This window comes from Penicillium daleae (assembly GCF_028827525.1).
Source record: "Penicillium daleae strain IBT 16125 chromosome Unknown utg000002l_segment0_segment0, whole genome shotgun sequence".
NCBI classification, from domain to species: domain Eukaryota; kingdom Fungi; phylum Ascomycota; class Eurotiomycetes; order Eurotiales; family Aspergillaceae; genus Penicillium; species Penicillium daleae.
The window spans coordinates 6,212,723-6,230,507 of record NW_026623150.1 but is presented as its reverse complement, the minus strand read 5'-3'; the positions used below and the strand labels follow the sequence as shown (position 1 = coordinate 6,230,507).

Sequence of the window (17,785 nt, the reverse complement as noted above, 5' to 3'; positions counted from 1 at the left end):
TGTCTGCTGGACGGACTTTAATTTGCTTCTTAGTGATGATTAGCTAGAAGTTGTATTCTTGTGGTTAGCAAAAGGGAATGATCGGAGGAGGCTGGATAGAGGTGGAGCGACATGATTTGATACCTGCTCTTAGTTTAGTACCGATACCAGAATTAAATACTCATTCTTGAACACGAAATGAAGAAACATGCCCAGTCTCTTAGAGTTTCACAAGGAGGATCTCAATTTAACTAGAATCTTTTGTAACGTGGAAACGCCTTGACAAAAGCCAGTACAATGCCTAAAGCAACCAATGCCCGTAGATCCACCTGCAATGCAAAGCTAAAACACGCAACAACCGTCACACGCCCGACATTATACCTCCTTATCTCCACTCCTAGATCGATGCTTCTGAGCATACTTGTACTTGTACGCCTGGCCCTGCTTTACATCCACATCATCTCTTTCCCGTCGGCGATTCCCCTTGCCCTCAGCCAACGGGCCGGGGCCTTTGCCCATTTCCTTCTCGCCCCAGTACATCATAAGAGCCTTGGCCATACGGTCACGCTCTTTCAGCAGTAGATCCACACGCCGTTCCCATTCACGTTCCCGCTTGTCCACAGACAATGCGATGCGCTCGTCTACAGCCGCGGAGGTCTCATCCTTGGCGGCAATGACAGCCTCCAGTCGTCTTATTTCAGACTTGAATGTCTTTCGCAATGATGATTCCTGGGTTGCAATTGAGGTACGGATGGTCGTGAGTTCCGTGCGGAGCTCTGCTTCACGCTGTTCGGCTGATGTGAGAAGATTCCGGATCTTCCGCATCGATTCAGCGTGGGAGGAGCGGAGAGTGGAGATGGCAGTGGAGTGGGCGGTCTGCAAGCTTCGAATCTGGGCTTGATGCATTGCTTCCAGTTCCGCGGTGTTTGTAGCGTCTTGTGCTTCTGCTTGTTCGGCGCGAGTCCGAGGTGGTGAAGGAGGTGGACTCGGGGGTTGGCCGAGGGCGTCCTCTTGGAGATGAGCAATGGTCTCAAGAGATTCGGCGTGCTCTTCTTGTGTGCGTGTCAACTCGTGTTGAGTCTTGTTGAGGTTGGAGGTCAGCTCCTCCATGCGTGTGGTCAGGCGGAAATTCTCCTTTTCGATTGCCTTGATCAGGTTCTGGGTCTCTGAGAGCTGTTCTCTCAGGCTGTTGGCTTCAGCATCCGCAGCCTTCTGAGAGGCGGTGGCTTCCTGCAAATCTTGCTGGAGCCTGGCGATTTCCTGTCCTACTTGCTGCATACCGCTATCATCGAAGGATTTCTCCTTGGGGGAAGAGCCAGTTCTCGGTGCGGGATCCTCGCCACCGAGGTCCTTAATCAGATCAAGGATCTCGCTATATGTGCTTCGGCTAGCGATGGGCAGATCAGCTGCTACTGCTTTGAGAGCGCTTTCTTGCGCTTCCACCTGTGACTGAACGCGAGTGAGGTCTGCCTCGAGAGAGTGATTCCTCTCTTCAAGCGGACCACTCTTCGTCTCCAAAGCAGTCAGACGATCTTCGAGCGCCTCGTAGTCCCTGTTCACGCGCTCAAGTTCGGTCTCCAGTCTCTCATTCTCCAGACCTTGATCGTCGATCTCGCCCTTGAGTCTGTCAATTTCAGCATTCTTCTCATGGAGCTGGACCTCCTTTGCCCGGGTGATTTCTTTCAGTTTGGTCATTGTCTCGTCCAAAGTTTCGTCGCGCTTTTTCAGTTGTTCCTGCGTGAGGCTCAGTTGCTGCCGCAGATGGGAAATCGTTTCCAAGCGCTCAGCATCTAGTGAGCTCTGGGAATCCCGGTTCTGCAACTGTTTCTGCATATCTCGAATTTGCTGCTCAACCACGCCAAAGTTCGACTGTCCTGTCGTAGATTGCTGCAGTAGCTTCTCGCGCTGCTCATTCTGTCGCTGGAGGGCCTCTATTTGCTCACGTAACTTCGCTTCATCTCCACTTCTCGCGGAGATTTCGTCCAGCTGTTCATTCTTGAGCTGTAGCTCAGCCTGAAGGTGTCGGATCTGCTCTACAGCAGAAACGGCTTCGAGGACCCGCTTTCGGTTCTTATGGAGCTGCTCGTCTCGATTCTGGACTTCATCCTCTAACTCGGCGATGCGCTGCTGCAACCGCTGTTCCACATTTTCCGCCTCATGCTCGGGAGTCATTGACATTTTGCGCTCGGATGGAGATGCCATGGCGGAAAGTCCATCATGGGGATCTTCTTCGATATCTTCCAGTTGTGTCGAATCCCTTGCAAGTGCGCTAGTTCGGTGCAACAGATGTGATGGTGTGGACATGTCGACTGGAGGCCCGAACTCACTGATTTCGCCAGACTCTGCATCCTCTTCAACCGCTGGTTGCTGTGACCTCGAGGACTTATATCGTGATGCCGATCGTGGTAGCTCACTCTGTTCATTGACCCGGCTTTTCCTGATACTCGACATGCCCTCGCCCATCAGGTATCGCTCCATATTCGCGGTAAAGTCTTCAGGCCCACCGACATCGGACAGCTTGTCTTCCTGATCCTCCTTTGAGTCCGGCAGTGGTGGCTCATCCTTGCCATCTAAGAATTTGCTGCTCGGGAACGCGCTGAAGTCAAGAGTGAAGTCGGCTAGGCGCGCATCCAAGTCGGAACCATTTGGACTTCCAGGTGTTGATGGGCGGGACAAGTCCTGCAGTAGATCCTCATGATCTGATTCGTGATCGCTCAAATTGACTTCGATTCTTTCATCTTGGTGAGGGTCAAAGTGTTCGGAGTCCGGGCTCTCTGGGCGCGGTGGAGATTGAGGTGATCGCGGTGACTGCGGAGATTGTGGTGATTGAGGTACTTCCGTTGCTGGACTGGAGGGTTGTTGCGGTGGAGAAGAGGGCATAAAGAGGGGCGTGACCAGAGTAGATTGCCCGATGGTATCGTGGGACGTTGGGAACGGCGATGTGTAGCCCGTGTTAGCCATGATCGCCGACGCGTGGCGGGACGTTCAAGATGCGATCGAGGCGCTGCGCGCGCGATAAGAGGCGAGGACCGATCAGGTGTCGGTGTCAATACTGGCAGCAGCGTCACACTCTATGTCATTGGGGCATTGAATAAATAGGTATCGAGATAACAATAGCAGTTGTGAGGAAAGAAAGTTGACACTGTCGCGGGATGAAATGCGGATGGTGTTGATTAATTGCTGCCTGAGGCTCCATGTTTACTCGCTGCCATTTCGGGACTAGCGGATTCTACTACTTTTCTACAGTACTTCCTTCTTTCTTACATTGGAGGTCGCTCTTCGAGATTGCATACATTCATTCTGATAACTTATAGCAATTTATGTGATTTCTTCACGTCTGCCATTCTTCAAACGTGGGTGGTACCACGGGAGGTTCATGCGAACGCCTATGCACTGCGCCCAGTCCAGTTTCGCGCTTTTGTGCCTGGGTCCCAGCTTCTGCCAGCTCCCTAGCTGCCTTGCGAGTGGCACGTCCACCTCGAGATGCGATATCATGCTGTTTCATTCGTTAGTTGAGACATGCGCTGTTGTCGCTAATCTGTGAACTGGCACCAAACGAAAAATCATACCTGCTTCTCGGGGTCCATGTCATGGAATCCGCCAACACCCCGAGCTTTGCCACCTTTCTTACCTCCACGATAGCCGATCTCTGACATCTCCTCTCGTGGTCTATTTGCAAAGTTTCCTGGATTGGGATGCTTGGGTGTTGCAGTCGCGACGCCGCAGCAGTGCCAAGCCGCTATCCGAAGCCGAGGTGCTAGACGAAGTGTAGGATACAGCATTTCGGAGGCTGAAGCAGGAAAACAATCAGTGATCAGAAGTTACTACCGTCGTTTTATGGCGAAGCCTGTGTTTTTCAAATGGGCAGCCAGAGCCTTGGGAAAATTATAGGAGTGCAGGATGTCCGAGTTTTTATACTCCTGTGACGTCTGTCGCCGCTTCGCTCACATATACAAAGGGGCTACGCAACTATACTCCAATGAGTAACCGGCTTGATTTGCCTCATATGCTCAGGCCACTTTCAATTGGCCCGTTCATTACACTAGATCCCCACGTTCCCACCACGAATAGAGGCGACTCCCGTTCATTCGAGAAGTTCACCCAAGCTTCCTAGCCCAGCCGGAATTGAATCCGAAACCGAAGCTTGATGTCATTCGAATTGTCTCCAATCAATTTTTTTTTATTTCTCCATGTACCCAATCATTAGACGACTAACTAGCTAAACGGTCAATCGGTGCATTGTTGTCCTATATTTACGCCTAAAAAGGCTCTCTTCGTCCACCTTTGGAAGCTTGTCAGCGATTGAGGTGTGATCGCTTTCCTAGAAAACTTCCTGTGTGTGATTTGGCTTCGAAAGTATTCTCAAAGATAGAAACCTCAATACTGAGAGCACATATAGTTCACTAGGGTCTTACATGGGTGGGATGGATGTGACTGTGTCGATGATTAACTACCATCTGTATCTCGGGACTCTATCATACATAGTAGGCCATGCGTCATTATTGATGCCGGGTATGAACATCAGGGATTTCGAGCTTTGGCTACATAGGAAGATTACGAATTAGTTTTCATGTGATAAACTCTTCTTCAGAGGCTTTTCTAATTGACTTTGTCATGATTATCGTTGACAGATTTCTCATGGACCTCTGTAAGTTAGTACATCTTTAATGGGGCACCGAGCATCCTCCCCGCTTAGTCACTGTGCCGTGTCGCGGGGTGCCCATGAGGCTCCGCTTCTTACGGAGATTCTAGTGATATCTCAGTCAACATAGTTCATGCGACAATCGGGATTTCAAAGCTTCCAGCTACACTCTCGCACTCTTGTGTAACTAAAATCGATATCCTAGCTTCTGGATTCCACGGTGGTCTTGGCGCCCTACTGTTCCAGGAGTCCTGCTTCAGTTGATCAGGGGCCTCTACCGTACTTGGCCAATTCACACGAGCCGACGAGCACACCTGAGAGCAAAAAGAAAACGCGTCCTAATTCTCTCAATATGCCACCGATTCCAGGTGGTGCGCGAGAGCGCCGTCGCGTGATCTGCTACCATCAGACCCTGATTCCCGGCGAAGGGCCATATGTGTCGATGCTCCCACTGGTGGAGCACAATACTGGCATCTCGCATATTATTCTTGCTGCTATCCATCTCAACGATGGACCAGGCAATATCACACTCAATGATGATCCTCCCGACAGTTCCAAATTCGACCCGCTATGGGCGGAAGTACCCCTCGTGAAAGCAGGCGGGGTCAAGGTGATGGGAATGCTGGGAGGTGCCGCCCAGGGGTCTTTCCAACGTCTTGACCGCAGTCAAGAGCAGTTTGAGGCGTATTATCGCCCCCTGCTGGCTATTATACGACGCTATGCACTCGACGGCCTTGATCTCGACGTGGAGGAGGAGATGTCCCTCCAAGGGGTTATTCGGTTGATTGATCGGTTGAAGAGTGACATGGGTGATAATTTCATCATCTCCCTGGCACCCGTGGCTGCAGCTCTACTTGGGATTGGAAACTTGTCCGGGTTTGATTACCGAGAACTGGAACAGGCGCGCGCTTCAAAGATCGACTGGTACAACGCCCAGTTCTACAATGGCTGGGGCCTTGCAGAGGATCCGCGGATGTACGCTGCCATCGTGGCTCAGGGCTGGTCTCCACGGCGTGTGGTTTACGGTCTATTGACGAACCCGGGTAATGGATCCCAGGGGTATGTGTCACGGGAACAGATCAGTGTCGTCCTGGCCATGCTAGTTGATCAGTTCCCGAACTTTGGTGGGGTGATGGGCTGGGAATATTTCAATGCAATGCCGGGCGAGCGCGAGAAACCCTGGCAGTGGGCTGCGGAGATGTCGCTGAGCATGGGCATGAAGGATGTGGTGGTTGCAGCTCGTCAAGTGTTGACTGCAGGCCCGATGGCTAACAGTTTAAACAATCTGCTGCAGGACATGCTGAACCAAGGACGTGGATTATGAAAGGAGATGGAAGGAAGGATATATACCCGATGAGTGGAATGGATGCATCTCAATCTCGTTTTTCGAATTGCATATAAGCGTCTATAGGAATGATAACACGTTAATTTTGCAGCGAAGGATCCCCTGTACAGAGGATATTCAGGCAATAAAGTAGTGGTTGGGGGCGATCTTGGCACCTCCAGGTCTAGGCTACGAATAACGTCATCGCCAGCTGCGAACACCAATCACCACTGCCATAACAAACATGACTCGCCCCAGACATTCGTCAATCGAAATTTAAGAACCTCACCCCTTGAGCAGATCTGCCGTCTGAGCTTCAGCATCCTCCTGTGCCATGGTCACTAATTTTCCCTTGGTCACTGGGTGAATCGCAACGATGGCATCTCTCCCGCACATTGCCACGGCCACCAGCTCGGCGGCCATTCGCCTATTCGGCTTCATCTTTCTCAGATGGGTATGAATCATGATCCATTCACTCTCAATTTGCGTTCCTAATGGGTTTAGATTCCCGGTCATCACTTTGTGCCTATCATCTTCACCTCGCTGGCAGTGTATTTGACATCCCTTGTTTTGCTGAGCAGAAATGACCACCCAAGATCCAATCGCTCCAGGAGTACCACAAAAGGCTCCAGTAAGTAATGAATTCTGAGAAGCTTATAACCGGACATTATTAGCTTATACTATTTAGAACGCACTCGAGGACCCAAAACTTCCGAGCCCGGCGATTCCGGGCTGAAGACCCTACTGACAGGCCTTCCTTCCAGACGGTCGCCGCTGTGGACCTGGACAACGGTCCTGATCAACATCACAGTGGCATTGCTGACTATCGATTTTCTGATTCGAGGGCTAGTACTGTACCCAACCACTGCCGTATCATTCTCTCGAATTGGCTATGTCTCGTCAACTACGGCCAACTTGCTCTTCCGCGAGCCAGATCCAAGTCAATTGCCCGTGGTGATCTCATACCGGGAGGTTTCTTCCCCATCCTCTCAAAAATTGACTGAAGAGGGGACGGTATACAAACTGGACAACAGCACTGATTATACCGCGGCTGTGACATTGAAAAACTTGAAACCGTCAACCCACTACAAGTACTCGCTATCCAACAATAAAACTGGTAGCTTTATCACGGCGCCGCAGCCAGGGTCCCCCGCGGCGAACAGGCTATCCTTCGTCACATCAAGCTGCATAAAGCCAAACTTCCCATACAACATCCTCTCGCATCCATTAAAGATTCCAGGAATCGAGAAAATGACGGAAGCACTTGGCAAGCTCCCCGCACTCCTTCGACCAGCCTTCATGCTGTTCCTGGGCGACTTTGTGTACATCGATGTACCCATCCGTTTCGGCTCTTCCATGGACCACTACCGTAGTGAATACCGCCGGATATATTCCTCACCTTCATGGGCAGCAAGCTCAGTCGATGGCCCTGCCATCGACCTCCCCTGATCCATACTCTTGACGACCATGAAATCGCGAATGACTGGTCTCAGGGTAACAAGACGGCGCCTTATCCGGCTGCCGCGGATCCATTCTTGCACTACCATGTTGCCGCCAATCCGCCCATCCCGGAGAAAGCGTTTGCCCATCCTGACGAAGTAACTTACTTCTCCTTCGTCAACGGGCCAGCCTCGTTCTTCATGTTCGATACCCGCACATATCGCTCCGCGCCATCCCAGGACAACTCTACTATCTTGGGTCATGCACAACTCCAATCACTCCTGGCCTACCTCAGCACTCCAGAGCCGGAAGGTGTCCATTGGAAAATCATCAGCTCCAGCGTACCCTTCACCAAGAATTGGCACGTCGGTACGACAGATACATGGGGTGGCTTCCTGAACGAGCGCCGCACCGTGTTCGAAGCAATGTGGCGCACTGAACGCGAGCTCAATGTGCGCGTCGTTCTATTGAGCGGCGACAGACACGAATTCGGCGCCACGCGCTTCCCAGATCCCAGTCTTGAACTACCTCCCTCTGAGTTACAGTCGGATACGCCAGGCCTGGGCATTCACGAGTTCAGCGTTGGTCCGCTCAGCATGTTTTACCTTCCCATTCGCTCGTATTATCAGACAGACGACGAGGATGTCTCTGTGAAGTACGCACCTGATGGAAACAGTAAATTCGGATACATTGATATCGCCGATGGCGCTGACGAGGTTGATCCTGCTGCTCCGGCCCCTGTTCCCGTGCGAAGCTCGATACTCACGTACTCGCTATACGTTGATGGCGAGGTCGTTTGGAAATACCGTCTTAGTATCCCACTGGAGGCAGCTGCTGGGGCCCGTGCTACACAGGATTCTGCCAAACGGATTCATTTCCCTCCTGGACGGGTGCTGGAGGATAAGCTTGTCAAGAATGGATGGGATGTTGCGTTCAAGACTGCCATCGGTAGAACGGAGGAGCTGGCACATTACTGCCTTGACATCGCGACTGCAACTTATTATACTCTGCTGGACAAAGTTCAGGCTGCAGAGAGACTCAGTTAGCAGTGCAAGTAATGTCACTATGCAAGGAGTCAAGGGAGGTCCAGCCTTCAGACGCCTCTCCTTCGTCAAGGAGAGTGATTTGTAGGTTATAGCAGAGTCGCATAGTCAAAATTGGAATTTCAAGCCTTCAAGGCAAATTGTCATCAATAGTGCATAACTATAAACTGCTTTAAAACATTGTAGGCCTATTCAGATAGACAGACATCATATTGTCAAGGCCACAGAGAATGTACGATATCTTCAAAACACCAAACGCCAGCTAGATGCAAAGTCGATGAACCGTGAATGGGTATGGGGAATACAGGGAGAGGACAAGTCACGGGCAGCTTTTGCAAACTACCGTCCACGACCTCGTCCACCGCCGCCACCTCCCATACCTCCCAGTCCACCCATCAGCCCGCCCATCTGGCTCATCATACTCTGCAGGTCCATGCCTCCGAGACCAGGCATACCACCACCCTGGCCACCGCCCATCATCTGCATCATCTTGGCCATATCGCCCATACCGGGCATGCCACCCATTCCACCGGCACCACCCATGGCAGCCATACGCTTCTGCATGGCGGCGAGCTGCTGTTGGTTGTTACCGCCCTTCATCATGTTCTGTGCCCGCTGCATTTGCTTCTTCTGGCCACCGACCCGCTTGGCCATGCCGGCCATCATGCGGTGCTGGGAGAGAAGGTCTTCAACTTCGCGAACAGTGGTACCACTGCCGTGGGCAATGCGGACCATACGGCTAGGCTGGTCAACAAAGGTCTTGCCGTCGCTGTCCAATTCGGCGGCAGTCATACTATCGAAGATGTAGATCATGCGACGCAGCTTCATGGAACCGTCCTCGTCATCCAGACCCTGGGTCAGGTTTGAGAGACCGGGGATCATGCCGGACAATTTGGAAAGAGGGCCCATCTTCATGATCGAGGTAATGTTTTCGCGGAAATCGCGAATAGTGTAGATACCCTCGGCGATGTGCTTGTATGTCTCCTTAGCCGAGCTGGAGTCCTTGGTGATGGCTTGTACGTGCTCAACAAGGCCGGCCACATCGCCCATACCCAGAAGCTTCTGGACGAATGCGCGGGGCTCGAATCGCTCGAGATCCATCATGTGCTCACCGGTACCGAGGAAGATGATAGGAGTGTGTGTAGCAGCGACAGCTGAGATAGCACCACCACCGGCGGCATGACCGTCAGTCTTGGTAATGATAATAGCACCGAAGTCTGCAGTGGCCTTGAAAGCGGCCGACTGAGACTCGGCAGCCTGACCAATGGTACCATCAAGGACCAGAATGGTCTGGTCGGGAGTGACGGCAGTCTGAATCTGGGTCATCTCGGTGAACAGCTCCTCCTCCTGACGGTGACGACCACTAGTATCGACAATGATGATATCGAAACGCTCCTTCTTGAACTTGGCAACACCCTCGGCGGCCACGATAGCGGGATCGGTCTGGGTCAAGCTACCGTAGTATGGAATCTTGGCCTTGGTCGCATTCTGCTTCAGCTGGTCAAAGGCACCAGCACGGAAGGTATCCGCGCAAACCAGCGCCGTCTTGAACCCACGGGTCTGATAGTGACGAGCCAACTTGGTACAGGTGGTGGTCTTACCCGCACCCTGGAGACCGACGAACATGATCACATTGGGGCGACCCTTCTTGGGACGGAAGGGCTGCGCATGAGGGTCGACCAATGCCACCAGCTCATCGAAGACAGTCTTCTGGATCAGGCGCTTCTTGTTGACGGCGGCGGGGAGGGAGGAGAAGTTGACGCTGGATTTGATGGACTTGCGAAGGGTCTGGACAAGTCGGACGTTTACATCGGCGGAGAGAAGGGCAGCACAAATCTCTTTGAGCATGTCATCGAATGCCTGGTCTAGTTAGCATACGCGATCGTGTAGACCCCAGTGAGGCGAGAGCATTGCGGTACCTTTTCATCGAGGTTATTAGACCTCGTCAAGTCATTGACGGCGGAATTAATACGCCGCCCGAGATCCTGAAGAACCATGATGGGTGGTTGAGGGAGATCGTAGGTGAGATTAATTCACAGCAATCCTGGGGACAAGCAGAAGACCACAAGTGGAGGGGCGACAGCCGAAAGGCCAAGGAGGCAATGCGGAGTCCCAATCGGAGAGCGGGAGGGTCTCACCGCCCAAAAAAAAGTTGGACGGCTTCGCGATGAACCAACTCCAACTCGCAGATTATTCCCACCCAGCAATCAATTTGCAATTTCTTTCACAATGGTTGGGTCATATTCAAAGAAGCGCAAGGTCCAGGATGGCATGCAAGGCAAGACCAACAGACCAAAGAAGTTCCGCAAGCAGCGCGAGTATCACAGCGGTTCCGAAGATGAACAGGACGATGATCAGACCAACTTCAAGCCTGTCAATCTCGCCGATTCCGACGAAGAAGAAGATGGAGGTGTTCTGGTGAACAAGACCTCTATTGTTGCTCCTGTTCCTAAGAAGAAGACCACCAAGTCGACACCTGCAATCAAGCAAAAACCTACTGCCGAGGAGCAAGAATCCAGCGACGACAACGAGGAGGTCGATGATGATGAAGCCGACGACAAAGACATCGACATGTCCGGCTCTGAAGAAGATGATGATCTTTCCGAGGATGAGCAATCCACTACGGGCGGCAAGCGCCGTGCTATTCCTAAACGAAACGACCCCTCTGCATTCTCTACATCCATCTCCAAAATTCTGTCCACCAAGCTCCCAGTCTCCGCCCGTGCCGACCCCGTCCTCTCGCGAAGCAGATACGCTGCCCAAAAAAGCAGTGAATGGGAGAATGAGAGGCTCGACAACCAGGCTCGTGCTAAGCTGCGTGCCGAGAAGAAGGAAGAGCTGGACCGTGGCCGTGTTCGTGATGTGATGGGCATTGAGAGAGGTCTGACGGGACAAGTGGGAGAAGAAGAAAAGCGCCTGCGTAAGACAGCACAGCGTGGTGTTGTCAAGCTGTTCAATGCTGTGCGCGCTGCTCAGGTCCGTGGTGAAGAGGCTGCCCGAGACGAGCGCAAGAAGGGAACTGTTGGCATGGGAGAGCGGGAGAAGGCTGTGAATGAGGTCAGCAAGCAAGGCTTCCTTGAGCTGATCAATGGCAAGAAGGGAAAGGCTTTGAATATCGAGGAGGCTTAAAAAGGGATCTATGATTACTACCCATGGCATGTTTCCGGCGTTGGGAGATTCTACGTTATTGTTTCTTTACTATCTTGTTTTTCGATTCACCTGTAAATCAGTCTTGCAGGATGGTATTATACAAATGGTACAGGAGATGTTTCATTTGGTATCTTGCAGATCTGCTCGCCCAAATTAAATGCAAATAATACAGAGTCCCTATGGACTGAAGTGTTCTTGGCTTTGCGCCTGTTCAATGATGTCTACCTAGACATGACTCCCAGATTTTCTTTGATGTCCCACTCATTTCGACTCAAAGTCACTCGCCTGGAGGTTCCGGGTCATAGATGGCAGGCGTACAACCAGGCCATCCAATTCCTTGGTCATGATCACCTGGCAGCCCAGCCGCGATGTCTCCGTAAGACCAAAGGCAAGATCCAGCATATCGTTTTCGTCATCCGAGGGCTCCTCCATCTTGTCAAAGATATCCGGGTCTTCGACAATGACATGGCATGTTGAACAGGCACAAGAGCCACCGCAGGCACCTATTTAAGAAGTAAAATCAGCAACTGGCCGAATGGATACTCAAACATGAACGTACCCTCCATCTCAAGATCGTTGGCCTGTGCAATGTCCAACAGGTTATCCCCCTCGGCCACCTGCAATTCCACCTTGTTGCCATCCTTGTCAATGAATGTCACATTGATCCTATTCTTGTAGTTAGTAAAGCAAGGCTATCCCGAAGCCGCCGTGTGTTGACTCACTCCTCGCCCGGCTTCGGCGGCGTGATATGGCCGTGGGCAGCTTGCGCCGTGACGGAGAAGCACCGCCGTGTCTCCGTCCACCCCTGCGACACCGACCGGAGGTCCTTCTTCGCACCAGTATTCCTCAGACTCGGGTTTGCAGCCCCTCCGGTTCTCCACGGCGCAGTCGAGTAACTGACGTATCTCCGCGGGCGGGCAAGACACACGTCGCCGGCGCTGGCCCTGGGCACGGCACGGCGCAATTGCAGGCCGAATTCTCGCCAGAGGGCCATTGTGTAGAGTGGTCTTGAACAAAGCAAGAAAGAGGGAAAAAGTAGGGTATCGGACACGAAGTCGGGAAAAGATCTGGGGCGAGGAGAGAGAGCGCGGGCAGCGATCGTCCAATGGCCGGCAACGAAAAAAAGACTGACAAAGCTAAAGGCGGCGTCGGGCTGTTCGGGCTAATCCATCAACTTTGAGTCTTTCTCCGACTCTCGACTTTTTTTTATCCCCGAATCCCACCCAAACCCCTCTTCTCGTCATCCAACCATGGCGACTCGTGAAGGGATCAACCCTTTGCGGCCCTACTATATCCCTCAGTCGGGCTTGTCGCCCACCGCGACAAACGTCAGTACCGAGGTGACGTCGTCCTCATCCGCCCAAGTGTTTGGGAGCTCGGCGCGCCATCTCATCCCAGATATTGACTATGCCGACTATCTCGACTCTTCGCCATCGGTGTCGGATTGGGTCCGCGATAATCTGAACCGAGCTCTCGTGCGATACAGCAAGGTTCTTACCGCGCAGCCTTTTGATGTTGCCAAAACCATCTTGCAGGTGTATGTCGTGCCAGATCCTATAGAGGAACAGGAGGAGCGGAAGGGAACTCCGGGAGCTGAAGGCAGCCATTATGACTCGGTATGATTGTGATTTTGTTTTTGGACATTCGCGAGCGGGGCTGAGAAAGTTCATCTGTAGGACTCTGAATCATCGGGCGATGAGAGCATTTACTTCACATCGGCAGCGCCGGCTACACCGACCCCCACAACACCGCGAACCCGAAGGGGTCGACACCATCACATCACCGACCGCAGTGGCTACATTCGCCTAGAGAAGGCACCAGTCCCATCCAAACATGCGCTCACTCTCCGCAATCCCAATTCCTTAATGGATGTACTCTCCCAGCTGTGGTCAACCAGCGGACCAAGCTCTCCATGGAAGGCATCCAACGCCACCTTCATCTACTCACTACTACTTCCAACCCTCAACACCTTTATCCGCAGTCTCTTGTCTGCTATCGTGGGCCTACCAGAGGAGGATATTGCTTCGTCAATGGCAGCTGATATCCTGACGGTTCCCTCTCCGCTGGCCACACTCATCCTCTCCTTCATCTCATCGTCCCTCTCCGCGATTCTCCTCTCCCCCATCGACACAGCGCGCACCTTCTTAATGCTCACGCCCGCAACACACGGCCCACGCTCCCTCATCCGCGCCATTCGCCAGCTTCCCACTCCCAACTGCACCATCCCACCGCACCTCGTCCCAATTACCATTATCCACTCCAGCTTGCCCAATTTCATCACGACATCAGCACCACTTTTCCTCAGATCGTACCTGTCGATTGACCCCCTCCTCAACCCCTCTATGTGGAATCTCTTCAGTTTCCTTAGCTCGGGCCTCGAACTCGCCGTGCGCTTTCCCCTCGAGACCGTCCTCCGCCGCGCCCAAATCGCCACCTACACTTCCCTCAGCTTGCGCCAGAAATCCTCCGGCGGCAGCATTCGGGCTGCGTCTATCGACGCTTCGGATGTAGAGACTATTGTTCCTACGCCACGGACCTATCGTGGTATCGTGGGAACCATGTGGCACATCGTCCATGAGGAGGGCGTCAGCTCTGCACCCTCCGATGCCGAGCGCGCTCGCATTGCCGTCGGCCGACCGACCACTCAGCAGCAGGTCTCGAAGCGCCAGCAAGGCCAGGGTATTCAGGGTCTGTACCGTGGCTGGCGCATTGGTATGTGGGGTATCGCTGGTATCTGGGGAGCCAGCCTGCTAGGCGGCTTCGCTAGCGGCAGCGAGGAGGAGGTGAGCATGCTAGGTGGACACGGCCGGTCCAGTGGCGGGCGCTTCTAAGCAGCTAGCTTTTCTTGCCTGTTCTTGCACCGGGAATGCCCACCTTAGTCCTGTTGGTGGGGTGATATCGCCATCCTGCGCGATGCGATAGTCAACCCTCTCAACCTTTTGGTCAATATCAACTCGTCCCAGCGTCGTTTTGAGAATGTGCAAACCGCGGAAGGTCTGAGACGGGTGTTATGATATGCGGTTGATGTTTCTTTCTTTTTTCTCGACTCTCCCCTCCTCCCTCTGTTCACACCGTATACCCCAGGGAATGGATCCAGGGGCAGGCGACCGGCGTCGCTGATTGGTTCCGCGAATATGTATAAACCCTCTTCTTCTACATAGTATCCTGAAACACGGAGTAATTTCACATCTTCATTAACTTTGTTCTTGAAACCGAGTCATTCTCTATGCCTCTAATGGCCCGCAATTACCCATCCTGTAAAGCATACCAATGGTTACAGGCAAGTGACCAGCTATCGAGGCCCTCGAGAAACTATGTTATACGGTACTGCCTGACAGCCAATCTCACGAGGATAAATCATTTCATTCATAAATAACACAACGTACACATGGCAATAATTCAAACAAGACCATAACGCCATTACAACCCAATGGTCTAGAAGCGTGGAGTCATACAGAGACATTGAAAGCGGGCAAAAGAGGCTTAGCCGCTATTCAACCATAGGCCATGTTCATATCGGTCAGGAAGGTCTCTGTGACGTCGATCCAGCAGCGGCAAAAGGCACCAGATGATTCACCAGTCAAAAGATCAAAAGTAAAACTCACTGGCGTGCTTTTGGGGAGAGGGGATAGTGGGTGGTGCTCCGCGCTGGGAGGTCAGAGGGTAGGCTACCAATGATGTAAGGTTGGATTGGTGTCCAAGCTCCCAAGCGTAGTAATGGTGTAACGGTGTGCCCTTATGTAAAGGCATGGTCGCACCAAGAAGAAGGGGGAAGGATGGAGAGTATATGATGGTACATGAAGCAATCGGGAAGGTGGGTATCAAGGTAGCCGGGAGGCGGAGAAGGAGACCCGATGCAGAAATCATGGGGAAAGTAGAGCAGAATCGTAATACAGGACCGCGTTTATTTATCGGCAAAGCGCCGATCAAAGTAGCGAAGCACACCCATGACGCTGGCTGCTTCGACTTCCATAGCAGGCCGCGCCAGATCTTGCGGGTTGGGGAGGGTGTGCAGCTTAGGCAACCACGTTGAGATCTCGTCGCTGGCCCGGTTGAAGTTCGGGTGGCGAGAAAGCGTAGTAAAGGCATCGGCACAGCTCAAGGTGAGCGCACTGGGCGTAGGGTGCTTGGGTGCGGCAGATTGCGGAGGCATGGAGGGGTTGTTACGCGCGGTCGAGGGGGCGGGGGCATTGCGCGACATGCAGCATCCCCCGTCGGCTCCCTTGCCGCCGCAGCATCCTCCTCCCGCTGGAGTTCCGCTCGCTGACCGGGAGGCTGCCAGCGTCTTGCAAAAGAGGGTGCTCCGAGGATCGGCAAGACATTGGGCGCAAGTACCGGGGCCATTGGCGCAGGGATTGGTCGCTTGGCTGATTGGCGGGAGAGTCATCTCAGAACGGACATCGCCGTCGGAAGGGGGAGGAGTGAACTGAGAGATAGACTGGATAGGAGCAAGACGGTTGCTCTCGAAAGAGTTGCGCGCGCCACGTTGCTGCTGTTGCTGCTGCTGCTGTTGCTCCTGGGCGGCCATCTCGGCACAGATGCAAGGTGTGCCGTCCTGGCAGAAGCCACAAGGGTCGACGGGTGGCGAAGAGGCATTGCTGTGGCTGTGGCTGTTGCTGTTGCTGTTGGAGTTGGAGTTTGCCTGCACGGGAACAGCAGCAAACCGAGATGTAAAATCGATTTCCATCTCCTCTGGGTCAGGCTTGATCTCCGGCTCCGAGTTCTCCCGGACGGGGCTGCCAACACCGTGAGGGGGATGTCTAGCACGAGACGACTCGTGGGTATCGATCGGCATCCCGAACGCGTCTTCAATACACTGGCAGTGCGTAGAAGTGCAGCTGTTACATCCTAAGGGCACATTTTCCTGGCCCTGTTCCTTGTTCTGGTCGACGCTGGTCGGGACCACATCCTCCATGCGGGAGCCTCTGGTTGACGGGCGATTGCGTGGTGGTAGAGGCACCGAGTCGGGGATAGTGGAAGATTTGTGGTGGCTACTCGAGGCAGACACGGAAGACCGGAATTCCTTGACTAGAGCCTCCTTGGCACTTCGTTCGATAGAAACTTCCTTCTCCAGGGAATGACATCGGTCGCGCCACCAGTTCACCTCCTCCCGGGCCTGTTCCACCTCTCTGGACAAGTTGCCGATCTGCTCGGTGAAAGCGGCGATGCGGAGTTCGTGACCATCCTCGATCTCTTTCATTTGCTCCTCAAGTTCCTGGACCCGCGCTGCCCTTCGCTCTCGGAACGCTCGCTGGGCGGCGCGGTTCTGAGCCTTGCGCTTGGTTGGTGGTGTATCAGTCGCAGGCTTGCGACCGGGCTTGGGGCGAGGTGGAATCACCCATTCCCTGGAAGTAATCGAGCCGGGCGTGCCTGGGCCAGGCGAAGGAGCTACGGATGGCCGGGCAGCCAACGCGGGGCCAATGGCCAGTGGTGGCGGAGCGGCTGCGATGGCCGTTGCAGGCGTGATGGACACGCCTGTCGTGGCCATTATGGTGCCGAAGTCACTTCAGATACTGGGTTGGGGGTCAGCAGGGACATGGAGGAGCGTCGAGGGACATGGGAGGATCGAGAGGAGGACGAGGTCGGGCGGCCTCGGGAAGTACGCACGGTCGTCAGTCTCGGTCGGAAGAGCGGATGTGGGCTCATACGAGCCGATAAGCGAGGGGCTTGGAATGGAACAGGCACCACAAGGAGAGCTGAGATGAGGTATTAGGGGGGAAGGGGGGAGTGAATGGAAGGAAATGGGAGAGTAGGGGTATAAGCAAAACAGTCAAAAAGATCAAGGCCAGATAGTGAGGAAAATGGGACGGAGAGTTCGAGGCAAAAAGCGGGAAGAGACGAAGAAAAGGGCGATGATCAGATTAGATTGCCCTCACATGATGCCGGTTTCGGATGCACTAGCCAGTGGTCCAACCCCCCCCCCCCCCCCCCCTCGAGGTGGATCTACAAGGAAATGTTTATTGGTTCTGATGATTATTGTCCTCGTCAGAATTTTTATCAGATCGAAAAGACCCGGCAAGCACTGCCGAGCAGTGGGCTGACTGAGGGGACCATTGCTCTAAAGAATAATGATTCATTTCTTCCTTATGAGATTGGACAACACACACGGTGGAATGCCTGGTCGGGGATTATACTACAACAACAAGGAATTGACGATCAATCATAAGCTGTAGCGAGCCATAGTATGCCTCCAATTTTCAGTGCTAT

At 53.3% G+C, this 17,785-nt stretch overlaps 9 protein-coding genes across 9 annotated transcripts; 4 read left to right on the top strand and 5 right to left on the bottom strand.

Moving 5' to 3' along the window:
* Positions 1-354: 354 nt before the first annotated feature.
* Positions 355-2,940, bottom strand: N7458_003137 (putative spindle pole body associated protein SnaD; the record flags this gene model as incomplete). The annotated part of the gene is made up of 1 exon (XM_056906520.1): positions 355-2,940. The coding sequence occupies one exon, from the start codon at positions 2,938-2,940 to the stop codon at positions 355-357; it is 2,586 nt and encodes an 861-aa protein (XP_056770627.1).
* Positions 2,941-3,310: 370 nt separating this feature from the next.
* Positions 3,311-3,761, bottom strand: N7458_003136 (KGG domain-containing protein; the record flags this gene model as incomplete). The annotated part of the gene is made up of 2 exons (XM_056906519.1): positions 3,311-3,475; positions 3,549-3,761. 2 exons carry the CDS (start codon positions 3,759-3,761, stop codon positions 3,311-3,313), a joined length of 378 nt encoding a protein of 125 aa, XP_056770626.1.
* Positions 3,762-4,973: 1,212 nt separating this feature from the next.
* N7458_003135 (putative class III chitinase) lies at positions 4,974-5,945 on the top strand (the record flags this gene model as incomplete). Its single annotated transcript, XM_056906518.1, has 1 exon — positions 4,974-5,945. One exon carries the CDS (start codon positions 4,974-4,976, stop codon positions 5,943-5,945), a length of 972 nt encoding a protein of 323 aa, XP_056770625.1.
* A 376-nt stretch (positions 5,946-6,321) lies between these two features.
* Positions 6,322-8,431, top strand: N7458_003134 (alkaline phosphatase family protein; the record flags this gene model as incomplete). The annotated part of the gene is made up of 4 exons (XM_056906517.1): positions 6,322-6,399; positions 6,450-6,576; positions 6,634-7,267; positions 7,357-8,431. 4 exons carry the CDS (start codon positions 6,322-6,324, stop codon positions 8,429-8,431), a joined length of 1,914 nt encoding a protein of 637 aa, XP_056770624.1.
* A 336-nt stretch (positions 8,432-8,767) lies between these two features.
* Positions 8,768-10,425, bottom strand: N7458_003133 (RNA-binding signal recognition particle subunit SRP54; the record flags this gene model as incomplete). Its single annotated transcript, XM_056906516.1, has 2 exons — positions 8,768-10,288; positions 10,348-10,425. 2 exons carry the CDS (start codon positions 10,423-10,425, stop codon positions 8,768-8,770), a joined length of 1,599 nt encoding a protein of 532 aa, XP_056770623.1.
* A 232-nt stretch (positions 10,426-10,657) lies between these two features.
* Positions 10,658-11,557, top strand: N7458_003132 (rRNA-processing protein RRP15; the record flags this gene model as incomplete). The annotated part of the gene is made up of 1 exon (XM_056906515.1): positions 10,658-11,557. One exon carries the CDS (start codon positions 10,658-10,660, stop codon positions 11,555-11,557), a length of 900 nt encoding a protein of 299 aa, XP_056770622.1.
* Positions 11,558-11,839: 282 nt separating this feature from the next.
* N7458_003131 (ferredoxin family 2Fe-2S iron-sulfur cluster binding protein) lies at positions 11,840-12,572 on the bottom strand (the record flags this gene model as incomplete). The annotated part of the gene is made up of 3 exons (XM_056906514.1): positions 11,840-12,081; positions 12,138-12,244; positions 12,301-12,572. The coding sequence occupies 3 exons, from the start codon at positions 12,570-12,572 to the stop codon at positions 11,840-11,842; spliced, it is 621 nt and encodes a 206-aa protein (XP_056770621.1).
* A 256-nt stretch (positions 12,573-12,828) lies between these two features.
* Positions 12,829-14,409, top strand: N7458_003130 (mitofusin complex protein UGO1; the record flags this gene model as incomplete). The annotated part of the gene is made up of 2 exons (XM_056906513.1): positions 12,829-13,194; positions 13,255-14,409. The coding sequence occupies 2 exons, from the start codon at positions 12,829-12,831 to the stop codon at positions 14,407-14,409; spliced, it is 1,521 nt and encodes a 506-aa protein (XP_056770620.1).
* Positions 14,410-15,482: 1,073 nt separating this feature from the next.
* hapX (bZIP transcription factor HapX) lies at positions 15,483-17,066 on the bottom strand (the record flags this gene model as incomplete). Its single annotated transcript, XM_056906512.1, has 1 exon — positions 15,483-17,066. The coding sequence occupies one exon, from the start codon at positions 17,064-17,066 to the stop codon at positions 15,483-15,485; it is 1,584 nt and encodes a 527-aa protein (XP_056770619.1).
* Between the last annotated feature and the right edge of the window lie 719 nt (positions 17,067-17,785).